Source organism: Phalacrocorax aristotelis, chromosome 3 (genome assembly GCF_949628215.1).
Source record: "Phalacrocorax aristotelis chromosome 3, bGulAri2.1, whole genome shotgun sequence".
Taxonomy (NCBI): Eukaryota; Metazoa; Chordata; class Aves; order Suliformes; family Phalacrocoracidae; genus Phalacrocorax; species Phalacrocorax aristotelis.
This window is the reverse complement of record NC_134278.1, coordinates 65,374,169-65,391,571: the sequence shown is the minus strand read 5'-3', so window position 1 is coordinate 65,391,571 and position 17,403 is coordinate 65,374,169. Positions and strand designations below refer to the sequence as shown.

The window sequence follows — 17,403 nt, the reverse complement described above, 5'->3', positions numbered from 1 at the left end:
GCAGGGGACTGAATAGTCCTTTGTCTCTAGTTACTGCTTCAATAACTGTTTATAATTGGCCTTGTTACAGCTTAAGGATTATTTCTACCTGGACGTGATTATTCAGGGAGGGAAGAGCTCTGTGGCATTTTATCTTATTGCTGAAATTGTACTCACCTTCTGGATTTGTTTCATCACAAATTGGTGGTAAGGAGAGCTTTTGCTAGTTTAGAGTTAGCTGAACATTTAGTTCTCTGTAAGTAAACCCACATTTGTATAATTATTGAAAAGTACAAGCTATTCAGGTGTTATCTAGATAGACCATTTCTTACACTTGCATTTGTAGCTTAAAGTGAGGAGGTAACTTTTCTACCCTAGGAAATGAGAATGTATTCCACAAGTTACCAATGTGTTGGTATGATATGCAAGCTAGAGGAGAGGAACAGCCACAAGAATTCAGGTTAGGTCTTCGTACTAAATATAGTGCATTAGACTTTACCAGCTAGTTCAAATCTGATAATTGGTCTTAGGCCTACTCTCCATTCAAAGTGCTGCTAATGCTGTTCTTACTGACGAAAATGCACAGAGACCCTTGAAGGTTGTTCCTTCATTAGATTACAAATTTAAAAAAAAAAAAATACACTGATTGTTCTGAGTCTTCTCTGACCGAATTTTCTTCCACCTTCTCTTCTACTTCAGTGTTCCCAGCCTGGTTTTGTAGTTCGAGAAGAAAGTGAGGGTTGACTATCTCTAACTCAGCTGTCAAATAGATGTAGTTTTAATGGTTGAGAATTGAGTAATTGGCTGGTGGCAGTCCATGAGTATGTCTGTGGTCCAGGTGTCCACAGTACTAGTAATCTCTCTCCAGCCTTCCCATCCTGTGTCCTAAAATGTTACATCACAGAGTGAATAGCAGGAACAGTAAAGCAAGAGTATTTTTGTTGGGATGATTTGAATAGGGAAGAAAGAAAACAGTTCATGTAATACTTGTAAAGTATTCGGAAGGTATGACAGTTCGGTGCTACTGGCATCTCCGTTGCTGTCAGAGTACTCTTTTGGAAGAGGTACTGTGAAGTGTGGTGCAAATTGAACTGTACTAAGACAAGCTGTTGGGAGAAGGTTAGTGGTAATAATGTTAGTGTGTGAGGGGCAGAGAAGGGGAGAGCAATTGTATCAAAAGTAAAATTCGATTGTGGCATATCCATAGGGCAGATGAGAAGGACTTGTCTGAATCTTACTGCCTGTTTAGCCCTGTGCTGAGAGAGATTAGGTGGAGCAAGATTCTGAGCTTTTCTGCAAGTTTCACCTCCTAGTGTTTTAGAGTTAGGCCAGCTACTGAAGAAGAACCCCAAGGCAAAAAGCATTGTCAAACTCATTGCCTTTATTCTCAGCAATTTTGGATAAAGTCACTAGAAGCTCCAGGCAACATCAGGAGTTTCCGGAAGTGGACAAATTTGGGAACAAAAGGAGTAGTTACTAATAGTGTTTTTTTGTCTTAGTAAAGATAACTTAAAAAAAGCCCCTTGGTATTATTCTCATATTCTGATGAAATCCAGAAATAATGTAACCTCTCAATTTTGTATATTTGACTTATCATCTTAAACAATTTTTCTACCCCTGGAAATCTGAATTTTTACTCTATGTAATGCAAAATTAAATGTGTTTTGCACAATTATGGCTACTGTACATAGGAGAAGAGCAAAGATAAACCAGCTCTGTTTCTCTCATTACTTTCTCCTAGAAAAAAGGGTAATTTATGGAATGAAAGAGTAGTTGCATACTACCAGATATTAAATAGCAATTTTGTATACTAACAATGTTACTGTCGCTTTAGATCTTAGCCCTCAGTGTGCCTCACTGATTCTCAGATTTCCTTCACTGAGTTTACAGCAGATTGTGTACTAGCAGTGTCATCAGTCTCCAAAAACCTGAAATTGTTTATATTTGTCAGCTTCATAAATAGATTACCTATATATAAAGGGACTTCTCATAGCAATATTTTTTATCTAGCATTTTGACAATAAATTCTTGAGTTCCATTGCTTCGATTTAGATCTTAGTGGGAGTGTTAAAATTGACATTAATGGCATATTTCTCATTTGTGGGTTGTGTGGAGGGCTTACAGAAACTCACAAGAAGTTGACCCGCCTTTTAAAAGGAATCTGCTTCTACATATGAGGCAGAAATTCCTATCTAAGTATGACTTCCACACTTTGGCTGGAACTTGGGTAAAAAAAGGAGGGTTTATGACCTTTGGAAGAAGGGGCAGGCAAGTCAGGACTACTACAAAGGTGTAGCAAGGTTATGCAGGGAGACTATTAGAAGTACCAAAGCCCAGCTTTTACTGACATAAAAGATAGTAAGAAATACTTCTATAAATACATTAGCAGCAAAAGGGGAGGGCTAAGGAGACTCTTCAGCCTTTATTAGATGTGGGAGGAAACATAGTGACAAAGGCTGAGGTACTTAATGCCTTCTTTACCTCAGTCTTTAATAGTAAGACCAGCTGTTTTCTGGGTACCCACCCCCCTGAGCTGGAAGACAGGGAGCAGAGTGGAGCCTCCATAATCGAAGGGGAGGTGGTTAGCCACCTGCTATACCACCTAGACACACACAAGTCTATGGGGCCAGGTGAGATCCCCTCAAGGGTACTCAGTGAAACACTGGCACAGGTTGCCCAGAGAGGTGGCAGCTGCACCACCCCTAGAAACATTCCAGGTCAGGATGGATGGGGCTGTGAGCAATCTGATCTAGTTGAAGATGTCCCTGCTTACTGCAGGGAGGCTGGGCTAGATGACCTCTAAAAGTCCTGTCCAACCTAAACCATTCTATGATTCTGTACTGAGGAAGCTGGCAGAAATGCTCACCAAGCTGCTTTCCATCATTTATCAGCAGTCCTGGCTAACTCAGGAAAGGTCCCAGTTGACTGGAGACTAGCAAATGTGATGCCCATCTACAAGATGGGCTGGAAGGGGGATCCAGAGAACTACAGGCCAGTCAGCCTGACCTCGGTGCTGGGGAAGGTTATGGAGCAGAGCATCCTGAGTGCAATCACATGGCACGTACAGGGCAATCAGGGGATCGGGCCCAGCCAGCATGGGTTTAGGAAAGGCAGGTCCTGCTTGACTAACCGGACCTCCTTCTGTGACAAGGTGACCCCCTTAGCAGATGAGGGAAAGCCTGTGGATGTTGCCTACCTGGACTTTAGCAAAGCCTTTGGCACTATTTCCCATAGCATTCTCCTGGAGAAACTGACTGCTTGTGGCTTGGACAGGTGTGCTTTTCGTTGGGTAGAAAACTGGCTGAATGGGTGGGCCCAGAGAGTTGGGATGAATGGAGCTAAATCCATTTGGCGGATGGTCACAAGTGGGGTTCCCCAGGGCTCAGTGTTGGGGCTGGTTCTGTTTAGTATCTTTATCAACAATATGGATGACAGGATGGTGTGTGCCCTCAGTAAGTTTGCAGATGACACCAAACTGGGCAGGAGTGTTGATCTGCTCAAGGGTAGGAAGGCTCTGCAGAGCGATCTGGACAGGCTAGATCAATGGGCCGAGATCAATTTTATGATGTTTGACAAGGCCAAGTGCCAGGTCCTGCACTTGGGTCACAAAAACCCCATGCAACAGTACAGTCTTGGGGAAGAGTGGCTGGAAAGCTGCCTGGCAGAAAAGGACTTGGAGGTGCTGGTTGACAGGCTGAACGTGAGCCAGCAGTGTACCCAGGTGGCCAAGAAGGCCAACAGCATCCTGGCTTGTATCAGGAATAGTGTGGCCAGCAGGAGCAGGGAAGTGATCGTGCCCCTGTACTGGGCACTGGTGAGGCTGCACCTCGAATACTGTGTTCAGGTTTGGGCCCCTCACTGCAAGAAAGATACTAAGTCGTTGCAGTGTGTCCAGAGAAGGGCAATGAATCTGGTGACGGGTCTAGAACACAAGTCTTATGAGGAGCAGCTGAGGGAACTGGGGTTGTTTAGCCTGGAGAAGAGGCTGAGGGGAGACCTTCTTGCTCTCTACAACTACCTGAAAGGGAGGTTGTAGTGAGATGGGCGTTGGTCTCTTCTCCCAAGTTACTAGCAATAGGATGAGATGAAATGGCCTCAAGTTGCGCCAGAGGAGGTTTAGATTGGATATTAGGAAATACTACTTCATTGAAAGGGTTGTCAGGTAGTGGAACAGGCTGCCCAGGGATGTGGTTGAGTCACCATCCCTGGAGGTATCTGAAACATGTCTGGATGTGGTGCTTAGGGACAGGGTTTAGTGGTGAACTGGCAGTGTTAAGTTTACGGTTGGAGTCAATGATCTTAAAGGTCTTTTCCAACCTATATGATTCTATGATTATGTGACTTTAACTTATATCAAGAGAAAGCACTTAGATGTGCAAGAAAAGTAGATGAAAGTAAATGGTTTCACAACTGCTGTTTAGGTTTAAGGAGTTCAGCATTTCTTTTGGGAGTTGAGGAGTAGAATAGATTCCTAGGATTCTGCTAGACTTGTTCTAGATGGTTTATTTTCCCTCTGATCAGAGTTCCTTACGTTTTTAATGCACGACTGCAATTTAAGAAAATTTTGAGGGTTTTGTACATAGAGCAGTGGGTGGCCAAATCATTCTACAGTTGCTCCATCATTTAATATTAAGACAACGAACATCAGCAGTACTTCAGAAGTAGATTATAACAAGGCACTGGGTGAATCTCAACCATTGTGTTCCAGACATTAATACATATCAGATATCAGCACTCTATATGGATGCCTTTTATTATTCTTGGACTGTTTTTAAGCAAGTGAGTTAAATTAGTCTAGAAATAATTTAGAAAAAATAAATTCTGTGCCAAAACCGCTGATTCTAAAGAGGAATTTCAAAGGCTTTGTTCTTTGAATGACAGGCTAAAATGGAAAAAATTTTAGAATTCTTAATTTTAATGAAGTTGCATGCTAATATCATATGCTGCTTTTAAATAGCTGTTCCTCCATACAAGTGTTGCTCATTTCCATTAAGTGCAAATGTGGAGTATTAAATAACTCATTCAAAACCCATTAAATGGGTAAAAGCCATTAAATGGGTAAAACCCAATTTACTTTTTATACATGTTGCAATGAGCTCATTCCTCACTTCTCTTTCCAGTACAGATTTAAGCTGTAAAAATCTACAGGAGTGAGATGTCAGGAGGTGAACTTTGTCACCTTGGTGCAATTTGGTTTTCATTTTCTTCACTGTTCTACAAGTGTATATCTCCCTGACAGGAGTATGTGTTTCAGGGTTGTTGTTTGGTTTGGGTTTTTTTTGGCTGCTTTCCATATCCATGGTTCTTATTCAGTTTTCAAGGTTGTCTTGTTTTCAAAGTTGTCTTCTGAAAAGGAAATATTTCTTCTACTTTCAGGCTCATCTACTTCTAGTGATCCCATATGGTCTGGCCATTCACCACCACCCCATCAAGAAAATTGGGTCAGTTTTGCAGATACCCCACCAACCAGTGCTCTTTTAGCCATGCATCCTGCTTCTGTCCAGGTGTGACACTTTATTGGTATTTTATTTGCTTCATTTAAATTGATGTTGCAGTGCTTTTTTTCTTTTTTAATCTTCATTGCAGATGTTTACTGTGTACCTGTGCTGTAGTCTGTTCAGTGCTATTTACCCAACAGATACTTGTTTCATTGAGTTGACTTCATTTGGAATGATTAACTGAAAACTACTAATTTAAAAAATATCAACAATTATGACTTTAAGATTTGTTTAGCTTTTTTGCATATGTACCATACCTTTCTTTCCCTGCTTACATACCTGCAGTCATTCCTATCCATATGTATCCGTGTGCAAAAATACCGTCATTATCCCGTAGATGCAATCTGTTGGTAGTTTCCTGTAGTTTTTAAACTACTGCGAGATTTAACTATGTTTATTTTTTGAAGGCAAGAAGTTGAAAATCCATAGAAGCATTTTAGGTAGATAATACTGAGGAAAAATATTTCATTTCAGGACCAGACAACAGTACGAACTGTAGCATCAGCTACAACAACAAATGAAATTCGTAGGCAATCAAGTAGTTATGATGACCCTTGGAAAATAACTGATGAACAAAGGCAGTATTATGTTAATCAGTTTAAAACCATTCAACCTGATCTAAATGGATTTATACCAGGTAAGTTACTCTTTAAAAATATAATTGTGGATCCCACATTTCTGTTACAAAGACTTTGTTGTTAACTTAGGCTTGCATACCATTTTGAAGAAAGTTCTGCACTTTACTGATAATGTTCTAGTAAGGTCTGGTGTAATTCAAGAAAGGACTTGAAACTAATTTGCCTTTTTCCTTCGTTTAACCCTATTAATCAGTGCCATTTTCCCCCAAACCTTTGCTAAACAGCTCATCTCCTTTACTTTTCAGTCTTATAACGATTTAACTTGCTTTAAATATTAAAAATAGTTGTTGTAACTTTTCAGGATCTGCAGCTAAAGAATTTTTCACTAAGTCAAAACTACCTATTCTTGAACTTTCTCATATTTGGTAAGTGTGATGTGTTTTTATTTGGGATAATTATTTAGAAAGACGACAGCTATCTGGCAGATGTCTAATAATCTACCTACTAGGTGTTGTTGAGTGAAATTTCACTAGTACTCTCTAGTATGTTCACATTTATGCCAATACCATTTTAGTGGGCTGTAATGGGTCGAGGCTGGCACTATTTACAAGGGATTTTGAACTTTCAGAGTAAGAAGTAATTTGAGGTTTTGTTGTTAAAGATGCACTTACATTTAAATAATTCCTTATCTATATTTATTTATTCAAGTCTAAGTTTAAATGACACGTACAGATGCAAATATTTTTAAATGCACTTAGTGGGACTTGATGACAAATTTAGCTTTGACTTGGTGCAAAGCTTGTATTTCATTGTATTCTAGAATTCGTACTGCGTCACTGCATGCTATCAAATGGCTTACCTTCGCAGATTTGATCTTTATTTCAGTGTAATGATGTCTCATTCAGGTATTTTCCTGTTTAAAATAAATCATATTGCCTCAGCACTATCGTTTCTTCAGTATACTTTGCCAAAAATCTGAGGCCAATAATGCAGTGTAGTACTGTCTTAAATGAGTTTAAAAACTTGGAGAGATAAAAGTGGGTTTAAATGATCTTTAAGCTCTAAGAAATGTTATTAATGAAGGCTCATCGTCTTGGAAGATTAAAGCGTGTAGCACTAATATGAAGTGTTTAATAGGGTAAACTGAACTATAAACTCCATTCTTTGATCTTCCAAGTTAGCAGAACAGAAGTATGCCTTTTGGAAATAAAATAACCTTAAGAAATTTTATTTATACTAAATTTTCCTTTTTAGGGAACTGTCAGATTTTGATAAAGATGGCGCACTGACGTTGGACGAGTTCTGTGCTGCGTTTCATCTGGTAGTTGCTAGGAAGAATGGGTATGATTTGCCAGAAAAGTTACCAGAAAGTTTAATGCCCAAACTGATTGATTTGGAAGACTCGACGGGTAAGACATGCTTCAACACAAATTTCACTATTTTCAAATGGTGGTATAGCTAAGGTTACAGTATATCGGCAGATACTTAAAGGCTTGTATATGAGCTTAATGTGTTAGTCAGTGTGAAGTAAAGCAATGTGCAATTTTCAGAACTCTTAATCATTGTTCAGAGCTAATCTGAGCACATACCTATTTCTGGACAGGGAGATGTTATTTAGGAACAGTACACGTGGACTATTATATTTGGAAATACTGCCTGTGTCCTTTAAAGGTTAAGGAAAACAAGACTGCTGCAGTATGGATTTTATGCATGATCAGCTATTGTATTTCAAATTCCCAATTCAGCTATACTTCAAACTTGCTTTCAAATGAATATGCTTTCTGTTCACCCTTGTTTCTGAAAATATAATATGCGTTTAAGTCTTGAAGGTACTTAGAATATATTCCCAGACTCAGTGCTAGAGGTAGGACTGTGTAGTTTAAAAGTACAGGATCAATATCACAGTTTTTTTGTTGTATTTTGTTTTTAAATTCTATTCCTGACTCGACAGCAGGATTTATTGTCCATTGCTTTGGAATCTAGTCTTTCTGTGCATAGGCAGTTACCTTTGGATGCTCCCAGATCAACTGTTGAATGTATGAGTTCTGCTTATTAATATGTGCCAAAAACTCGGTCCCATAACGAAAAGCAAACTACTGTTCCATGTAAGATGCTTGCAATCATCTTTCTATTTTAAAACTGATAAAGGAAACTGAATATTTTAAAACTGCTTTAGAATACTTTTTAAACAAGCAGTCTTTACTTGGAAAGTCAGATTATACTGTGGGTTCACAAGTACTATGATTTCCTAGAATTTTATTTCTTTTTACTGAATACTTCAAAGGGGATCTCCTCATACTGTGTTTGTAGGATGTCAGATTTCCATCTAACAACTATTGATGAGTTCTTAAACTAGATACTGTGGCTCTCACTACTTCTGCTTTAATAATTAAACTGTTTTTTGTGGGAGTAGCTTGGTTCCTCAGAGAACCTTTCCAACAGCAGTCAGCTGCAGCTGAGGTGTCTTCATAGTAAAATGTTTACTTTTACTGAAAACATTCGTAAGAAATATTTACAATTAGTTGGGTGAATACCTAGCAAGTGTCTAAAACCTACCCATTCTATTTTTGTGTTTAGGTGATGGCCAAGCAAAAATTTTAATAGGAAATAGAGTAAAATTTATTTGTATAAAACACGGTGGGTTAAAAAAAAAGAAACAACTGTTCCTGTACCTGATCCTCTACTGCCTTTATTGGTAGTAGATTTCAAGGCTTTAATTGTTCTAACTGAAGTTGTCTGGAAACTTTATAAATTGGACACTATACCAAAAAATGTTACATGTATGTTTATTATTCTTACTTGCAGGTGACTTTGTTAATATAAAACTTTGACTTATTTTCATGAGGGTCAAAGTGGTCTTTAAATTTGAGGAAAAAGTAGTAAAAAATGTTTTCCCCTCTGGTATTAAAGGGAAGTTATCCTGTTCTAGGCAATATTAAAAGATTACCATTCTGTGTAAGCTGTGCTTAAAAAAAAGTTTTGAATGGTACTTGATTCTGCTGTTATTAATAGCTGCAATGAAAAGTGACAGTTCTTGCGAAGTTGTTGAGTTGTATCCAGTTAACTAGATACTTTTTTTATTTTCTTTGGGCCACCAGTATTGGAAATAGCAGATCTTTTCTAGCACCTAACATGTTTTATCACCAAAACTTGTATGTTGAACAAAAGACTTTAGGAGAAGTTATCGACTTGACTATAGTTTTACTTGTAGTTACAACAGTCCAGATCTCTAGATCTCCAGTATATGTTTACTATTTTCACATAAATTAAAAGTTACTCATAGGCCTATGTACAGACTAATGTGCATGTTAAATTACATGGGTTCCCTAAAAGGGACAGTAGTACAAGATGCTAGGTGCTGGGCACAATTTCAGGAACACTGAGTCTCAGCTTGATGCCTGGCTATTTACAGGAAGTCTACAAGACCTTTGAGATTTTGATGGGTTGCTGGTTTCTCTGTACGGCGCTTCTCACATTAGTTAGCACCTCAGCCTCCCTGGCCTCAATATGGGACAATTAATTTCTTTCTGGACTTCAGTGTTTTGGCTATTCTTTCTAGGCTGTGCCTCTTGGTGTCCCCAGCAGCTCTTTGGAGACAATAATGGATTTTTTGTTGGTTTTCAAAGGTTCAGTTGGTCACCATTGACTATTGAGGTGTTTTCAGTTCAGACTTTTTGTTGGTGCCGGTTTTACACCACCACCCACACACACATCCTCTGTTCCTGCAAGCCACACAGCTCAGTTTGACATTGGATTTGTTATGAGTTTCTTCTAAATGGAAGACAGCAGACAGAATATTTTGCTGTCATAGCAGAAGAGCGGGCTTCAGAGTTCAGCTATTCGGGAATCTGAAACCAGTCCTTCGTACAAATTTTAATCAATTTTTGGTACAGTGTATCACGTGTTCTTGTGGCAGTTGTCATCAATCTATCGAGCAGTCCGTTTAAGTGGTAATTTAAGCCATCTTTTTCTCTTGTGCAGTATTTTGTCTTGTTCAGAGTTTTAATTGTTTGGACTACAAACATCTTGTTAATATGTCTAGCTACTTATCAGTCACTCTTTAAACTGGTCCTGTTACTCACATTATACATTTGTAATCTGAACTTCAGGTTTTTGAGGCTTCAAGGCATTGCTTTAGCTTGTATTGTGGTATCTAGCACATTAGAAGACACTGTAAGCAGGATTTCGCTGTTATGCAGAATAATTAACATGCTGTCCAGATTTACTTCCAGTTCTCAAAAATGAGTGTGCTGCATCATGAAAATTGTACAACTCTGAAGGAGTGTTTCTGCAAGGGACTGGACTTGCTGAAAGCTCAGAGAAAACTGAAGTAACAGTAAATGTACAGTTGCATTGTGACAGCTGCTAGTCTTGTTCAATTCACAAAATGTAGTGAATCGAAGCACCATTGTTATAGTAAGGAGGCTTAAAACTTAAAATATTCTTTGGGGAATAGTCTATGGGAACGGGTTTCTTCTCTTTTCATATTCTTGTCTTGTTTGCATTGATATACTGGTTTTGCTTTAACCTTTCATATAAGGAAGTATTTTATTCTGTAAGATAATTTTCTAAGTGCTGGATTTGATGTACTAAACAATATGAAGTTATTTTCTCATAATGTAAAATTATTATTATAGCTTATAACGTTATTTGTCATATTCATAACAATAATTACTAATGTAATGCAAGAAAGAATCATAATTATTCCTACATGTAATCAAAATCTAAAAATGCTATTTAAAAGCCTAAGTACAGGAAGAGAGTAAGAGTAGTACCTGATAAATAGTATATTTGACTTGAATGAGTGTTTTTGTCTGTTACTAAGTATTTACTCGGAAAAGATGAAACCAAAGGGTATGTACTTTCCATGAGATATGAGCAGCTCTTCTGGGAATAAACTGAATGCAATTCATGATTTTGGTTTATAGTGATTCCTGTCATTTCAGAAGTTGGGGAACAGACTGGTGAGGTAGGTTACTCCAGCTCTCCAGCAGAAGCACCTCCAAGCAAGTCTCCGTCAATGCCATCCCTAAACCAGACCTGGCCAGAATTGAATCAGAGCAGTGAGGTTAGCACTTTTATTTAAGAGTTATTTCATTGCCAGTCAATAACTAAATTGTGTATGCATCCTAAGTGGATTGTTGATCACAAACTGAAAAAACTAGCAGTAGAATAGACACGGGAAGGTTCTACAAGTGTTAAATTGTAAAAAAGGTAGTGTTTTCCTATGGAATTTTCTGTCTTATTGTAAAGTAAGCTACTATTTAAAATGTTGTCATTAGTGGTAACTAAGCTTTATATTAATCACGAAATGGTCCCATAGCATTTATTGGAAAAAATTAATTCATTCCTGATTTTTTTTCATTTAGGGTGGGTTTTAGGCTGGGGGTTTTTTGTAATCTCTGAAGGGCTATTATACACTTCTGCAAAACTTCAGAATGAATTTCTGATGGATCTGGACATTGAAACTTACTTCTGGAGGTGAATTTACTCTGAAACATAAAATATCTCACCAGTAATGTAGAGAAGTCCTACTTTTGGGTTTGTTTCAGAAGCAAAGACTCAAAGTTGGATCTGAAGTCAACCGTTGGCGAAATTTAAATTTCAGATTTTTTTCTGTTAGGTACTGCTGCTTTATCATCCTTTGCCATACGTATTTGCTATATAAAGAGTCTTATATAGTAAAGTTGTATTTTATCAGAACTTGAAACTGAAATTACAAACAGGATTCTCCACCCCCCCAATTATCCGTTGCTTAAAAAGCTTGTAAGGGATTGATTCCTAGAGTTTTCCTTGTTACTCTGTTTTAACATTTTTGCCTTTGACTTAGACTAAACCAATGTTATTCTAAGAGCTACTTCAGAGACTCAAATGAGTTCCTGACTGCAGCCATACTACAAAGACAACGTAGGCTTATTTTTCATTGGGGGGGAAAGGGAAAGTACTGAAATGATTTTTGAAAACTGTTTTCATTTAATAAGCTGAGACTCTTAGGAAGAATCTAAAACTTCTTTTAATACCTGAGCTAGTTCTGTCAGTAGCTGAGTGTTATCCTACCTGCTTCTCTTACTGACAGAACTTTTGGTTGCTTTCTTCTTTCTTCGTTAGACTTCAAGTGAATAGAAGATGGTTAGTAAAGGATTTAGATAAACCAGAGGAGAGTCAGTATGAAACAGCAAATAAGCAAATCATTAGGATTAAAGTTAGGAGCAGGGGAGATTTTCGTCCTGTCTTTAAGAGGAAGGATGTTGTAAAGTCTGCTGTCCTCTTAAGGGCAAATGCTAGCCTCCCAGTGATGTCCTTACCAAATGTAGGAAATGATGTAGTGATTCTTAGCTGTTCTGTTTGACAGAGTGACTCTTAAACTGTTGGTAGGAAGCTATGTTTTAGGAGGGAGGTGAGCAGATATTCAGTTGTTGCTAAAAAAAACCTGTAAATGACTGCAACTATTAAAATTTGCTTTGATACATTCCCTCATGTTTGCAATAAAGATTTAATAAGCTAATCATTTGCTAAGCTGCCTCGTAATTGAACAGATTCTTTCAGTGTCCAATGCAACTCAAACCAATTGAATAGGGCAATTGCACTAGTGGAAAAAAGTTAATGACAATTCTTTGTCAGCCAAAATCTTGTCTTACAAAACCGACTTCGTCCATTCAGATAACGTGGGGGTGTGTTTCTGAAAAATCTACTAAAACTTTAAGAGGTTTGGGAAAGTTCCCACACTAAATATACTACCAGATACTAACTATACTAAAACAAGAGTTGAACATTTAATAAATGTTAAGAGTTTTTTGTTCTAACACAAAGGAATTTCTGATCTTTCAGCTCTACTGCTGTGCATGCTTCCTGTTTCTCAGCATTTTCTTTTCAGCATGAGTCAGGTCAAAGTCCTCAAGGTTTTAATGCCATGAAAAAATTTCTGGTATTACTGCAGGCACCAGTCTGTAATTGTTTCCTCTTTGAACCTCTTATAACTGTCATCAACAAATTAATTGCTTGAAAAGCTATGCATCTTTGGATCATCTGCCTTTCCAGGCAGTTTCATCCCCGTTAGTTTCAACACTGTTGGTTACTCTGTTCTTTCTAGCTTGTAGTTGATTTTTAGACTCCAGTTGCCAAGCTCAGTTACTGTAAGCTCACAAGTATGGACCAAGGTGTCAACCTCAAACTTCAGAATAAAGAGCACCATGAAAATCCACCTAACTCTGGATACTACATGCTTCACATTCACATCCTTTCACTTATCACTTCTTTCTCACTTCAGACATCTTTTCTATCCAATCTCAAGGCTGAGCACTAAGTTGAGAGCTTAAAAATTGAAAAGCCTACAAATTTTTTGTTGAAAACCGTCTAGTGTCATATGATCATATTAGCTTTGACACAGGTATGGAGATTTGCTTCTGAGCTCTCAATTATCACACCTTGTTTCAAATGTCTTGGTGTTCTTTTAGTAATGTTTCAGGTTGCTGTGAGTTTTAGTTTCTAGCAGTTAACCTTCTGAAAGTATTTTTGAAACATTTTTGCAAGTCTAGAAGACAAGTATTGTAGTTTCAGCTAGTAGGAGTTTTATCCTAGCAAGTGAGTTGTATTGTCAATGCTCTTAAACCTTGCACAGAGTTTGAGATGGAGTCCAGTAGATCCTTAATATATGTAGCTTTCTATTTACGAAGGAATTAGCAGTAAGTACCTTCTGGTTGGTATTTCAGGATGGAGCACAAATAGCATATTCCCAGAGCAGTCAGGTGGTGTTGGTTGTTCATTTGTCTATGCCCAGGTAGGGAGCCTGAGCATAGGTAAAATGTTTGCAGTTTGGCTTCAGAGGAGTAGAATAAGAGGGAAATTTGGCATCTGTATCTAAAAAAATAATAGCATTGATCTGACCTATAACATGGACGCTGTATGCACTTATGGAAGATTTTAAAAATCAAGATACAATATTTCTGTAATCAAATAATCTGTTTGCCAGTCTCACAGGTAACTTTGAAGCCACTGGCCAAATCAAGTTTAAAAGGGTAGTGGTAGTCCTAAAATAAATATTAATGCATGTTGCATGAAAATGAGCAGCTGTGTAAATGCAAGAGGCCAAATCGAGGGAAAGGGTGGCAGAATTTGGCCATTAAGTTTCTGGCTTAGTAAAAACCGGCTCACTCACCAGGTTTGTATAGCTCCAAACTACTTGCAATGCTGCCCCATCATGAAGAGATGGAGTGGCGCAGAGATGAACTATTTAGTACAGGGAGTGGGACAGCAGTTAGGAAGGGAAACCTTACAGCCTTGCTAAAAAGTTTGGTTGGATTCTATCCATGAAGGGGGTAGTTCTGTGCCTTTAAAAAAAACAAACAACAAAACAAGCAGGGAAAAAAACCCACCCAAAATCCCCACATAAACAGTGTCCCATAATCTTTGCCTTAATTTAAAGTTTGAAATGAGGAGACAAGGCTCTGTCTCTACAAGGAGCAACACCATGCATGAAAACACTTACAAATCTAGTTAATCTTTTCCTGAATTTCATTTCGGCTGATTTAAAACTGTCATTTAGGAATTTCTATAAAGAGTTCCTTCTGAAATAACTGGTTTAGACTAGGTTCACATAGAGGCCACTCACCGAATATAGCTCAGTATAGAGGAGCACGTGAGATTAGGTTGACTAACATCATATAGTTTGTCCTGTATCTTCTGGAATCAGTTACATTGATATGCCTCTGGAGATGGGACCAGAATATTTATTTTTTTTCTGCAGCTATACTAATGTAATCTTTGTCAAATTTTCTGGGCACTAAAAATTTTGTGTTTATAACTTTTGTTGTAGAGTTTGAAACTTCATTAATATTTAGTTCTTATTTTACCAAAATACAACTACTTTAATGTTTCTGTTGTGACTTGTAATCTGGTTTCTGGATCACAGACTAATTTTATGTACTTTGGTACTTTGATCCAGTTGTGTCTGTAGCTTGGCTACTAAGCATGAGGACTCTTGACAAACATGTATTGATACAGCATGCCTATATCTTATAAAATTGTTCAGAGATTGACTTATTTGCTTTTAGCAATCAACAGTGTGTTTTAATTGAATTCTTTGCCTTTTCAGTGATTTAGACTTGTAAAAGTACTCTTACAGCATAGAATCACTTCTCGGGGGTTGCACTGGCAAGCGGAACTGGTATAGTTGAAGTACTCTGGTCAGTGTTCATTTGTCTGGGATTTTGTGAGAAAATCAGCATTTTAAAAATATATTTGAAACTCGGCAGGAACAAGGCTGAGGCACCTTTCTGTGGATTTTATAATTACAAATGCGCACAACATGAGGCACTGATTTTATCTTTACAGTACTTGAATGGCTTAACCAGTTTTTTTGCTTGTATGATTTTCATTGGAGAACACAAACTCTGAAGGTACTTCTGTATTGACTGTGCACCGGTATCTTCATTATGAAATGTGAATATAAAGACTAATATTGATGGATTACAAACTTGGTTGCACAACAATCTTAGACTGATGTGGAAATACTTATTGTGTATTATTGTGCTTTCCAAGTCCAGTACTGTCAGTGCAAATATAGTACTTTCCAGTGCAACCTCTGAACTACTGTGCTATCCTCAGTGATCTTTTACTCCCATCTTTCTCATCATGCTGACTTCTCTCCTCTGTCTGTTCAGCAGTGGGAGACATTTAGCGAACGCTCTTCAAGCTCACAAACTCTGACCCAATTTGATTCTAACATTGCACCAGCTGATCCTGTAAGTCAATCACTTAGCTTGCTTGTTTGAAATTAATTTTATTAACACTGAATTTCCATTCATTGTATTTAGCTGTTATGCATGATTCCATGGACTGCTTTTTGGGGAATGGTGGCAGGCTTCTTAATTTTTTCGCTTATTTTAGGAATATAAATTTTCTAGTATTGACCATGTTTAAGATCTGAGTGCAAAGAATGCTTTTTTCCCCCTTGATTTTGATGTACTACAACACTGCTATCAAAACCTGTATTACACAAAGTATTTCAACATAATATTTTTTTGAAAATATTTCTAAGTTAACACAAGTTAACCCAGTGATAAAAACTAATCCTGGATTAGGTTGTGCCTTCAGTGTTTTTGGTTTTTTTCAAGTTGCAGAGCTTGATTTGCACAAACTTTTAGGAGTTGACAGTGCCAACTTCACTGAAAAAAGTACTGGGCTTTAAAGGGTGTGGTATTTCATACTCCTCATGTTTTCACCAAGTTACTTATTAATAAGGCTTTTCAGTTCTCCAGCTAAACCTGTGCTCTTCTAATGCTTCACTCAGTGAGGAGTGCTCTGAAGGATTATATTTTGTCAATTTGGGAGCCAAAAATTCACTGCAGTGTTTCAAGTTCTGCTGGTTTTAAACTTAAAACATGTGACATTGAAGCAGTTCTGAAATGCATTAAAATTACTTCACTATTTAGCTGCTGCTTTCATGCTGCTTTTCTTACAGATTTAATTACCACTGTTAGTGTCCATTTTAATTTAATTAAAGTATTAGTGTCCATTTGATTATATAACAAAATAAAATAGGTGTACATAATACACATTTAACTGCTTTTAATATTAAACAGGTCGCTTCTGAAATGATACATAAATACAGAAATATATTTTTAAAACCTCAGTGCTCCACTCTCAGGGATAACACTGATATTTATGTGGGAATAGCATTTCTAGATGCTGGAAGCTAGAATTCAAACTACACTGTTCTGTGCTCAAAATTGCCCCTAGTAAACATTCGAAACAAATGAAAATGTCATACTTAAAGTGAAAACCAGCCCTTTTTCATCAGAGAAATACTTTTTTGGGTTAAATATACGGTATTTTTATGTTTTAATGAAGTAAACATGATGGAAATAAATATATATTTGTTTCTTACTCTGTATAATTGCTTGACAGTAAAGAGCTATCACTGTCTTGTTTCCACAATAAGATAATAATTTATTTTTACACATAATTAGTAAATGTCAGAAATCTGAAATTTGACTTTTTTCCCAATATGTTGATAATCTAAAAAGTAGAACAGTGATATACGGAAAACTTATATATAGTCATATGCTTGTGTGTATAAAAAATTCAGTAGAAATACAAAAATATATTGGGAGATTGCATTCTTGGATCATTGTCTTACAATGCTTGTAGTGAGAAGAATTCTAAAGAACGGCAAGCATCCTTGATGCTGGCTAAGGTAACAGATTTTGGGAATAGGTACCTCAGAGCCTTCATTTTCATATGAAAATAAGAACAAGTGACAGCAGGCTTTCAGTGACAGCGTGTAGACTTCTTATTTTAGCAGTCTTGACAGTGGTGCGTAGGATTGCTTTCCCAAAGGAGAGAATCAG

At 37.4% G+C, this 17,403-nt stretch overlaps 1 protein-coding gene across 18 annotated transcripts in view; it reads left to right on the top strand.

Annotated features, from left to right (window-relative positions):
- Positions 1-17,403, top strand: part of REPS1 (RALBP1 associated Eps domain containing 1) — a 70,717-nt gene that overhangs the window by 34,475 nt on the left and 18,839 nt on the right. For 4 of the 18 annotated variants that reach the window (XM_075087764.1, XM_075087761.1, XM_075087774.1 and 1 more), the window contains exons 5-10: positions 5,356-5,483; positions 5,952-6,114; positions 6,417-6,480; positions 7,310-7,464; positions 11,002-11,123; positions 15,715-15,795. In XM_075087764.1, the coding sequence (XP_074943865.1) occupies positions 5,356-5,483; positions 5,952-6,114; positions 6,417-6,480; positions 7,310-7,464; positions 11,002-11,123; positions 15,715-15,795 (713 nt within the window). Of the gene's footprint in view, positions 1-5,355; positions 5,484-5,951; positions 6,115-6,416; positions 6,481-7,309; positions 7,465-10,983; positions 11,124-15,714; positions 15,796-17,403 lie in introns of all 18 variants that reach the window. The other 14 variants (XM_075087760.1, XM_075087758.1, XM_075087772.1 and 11 more) reach the window with 7 other exon arrangements.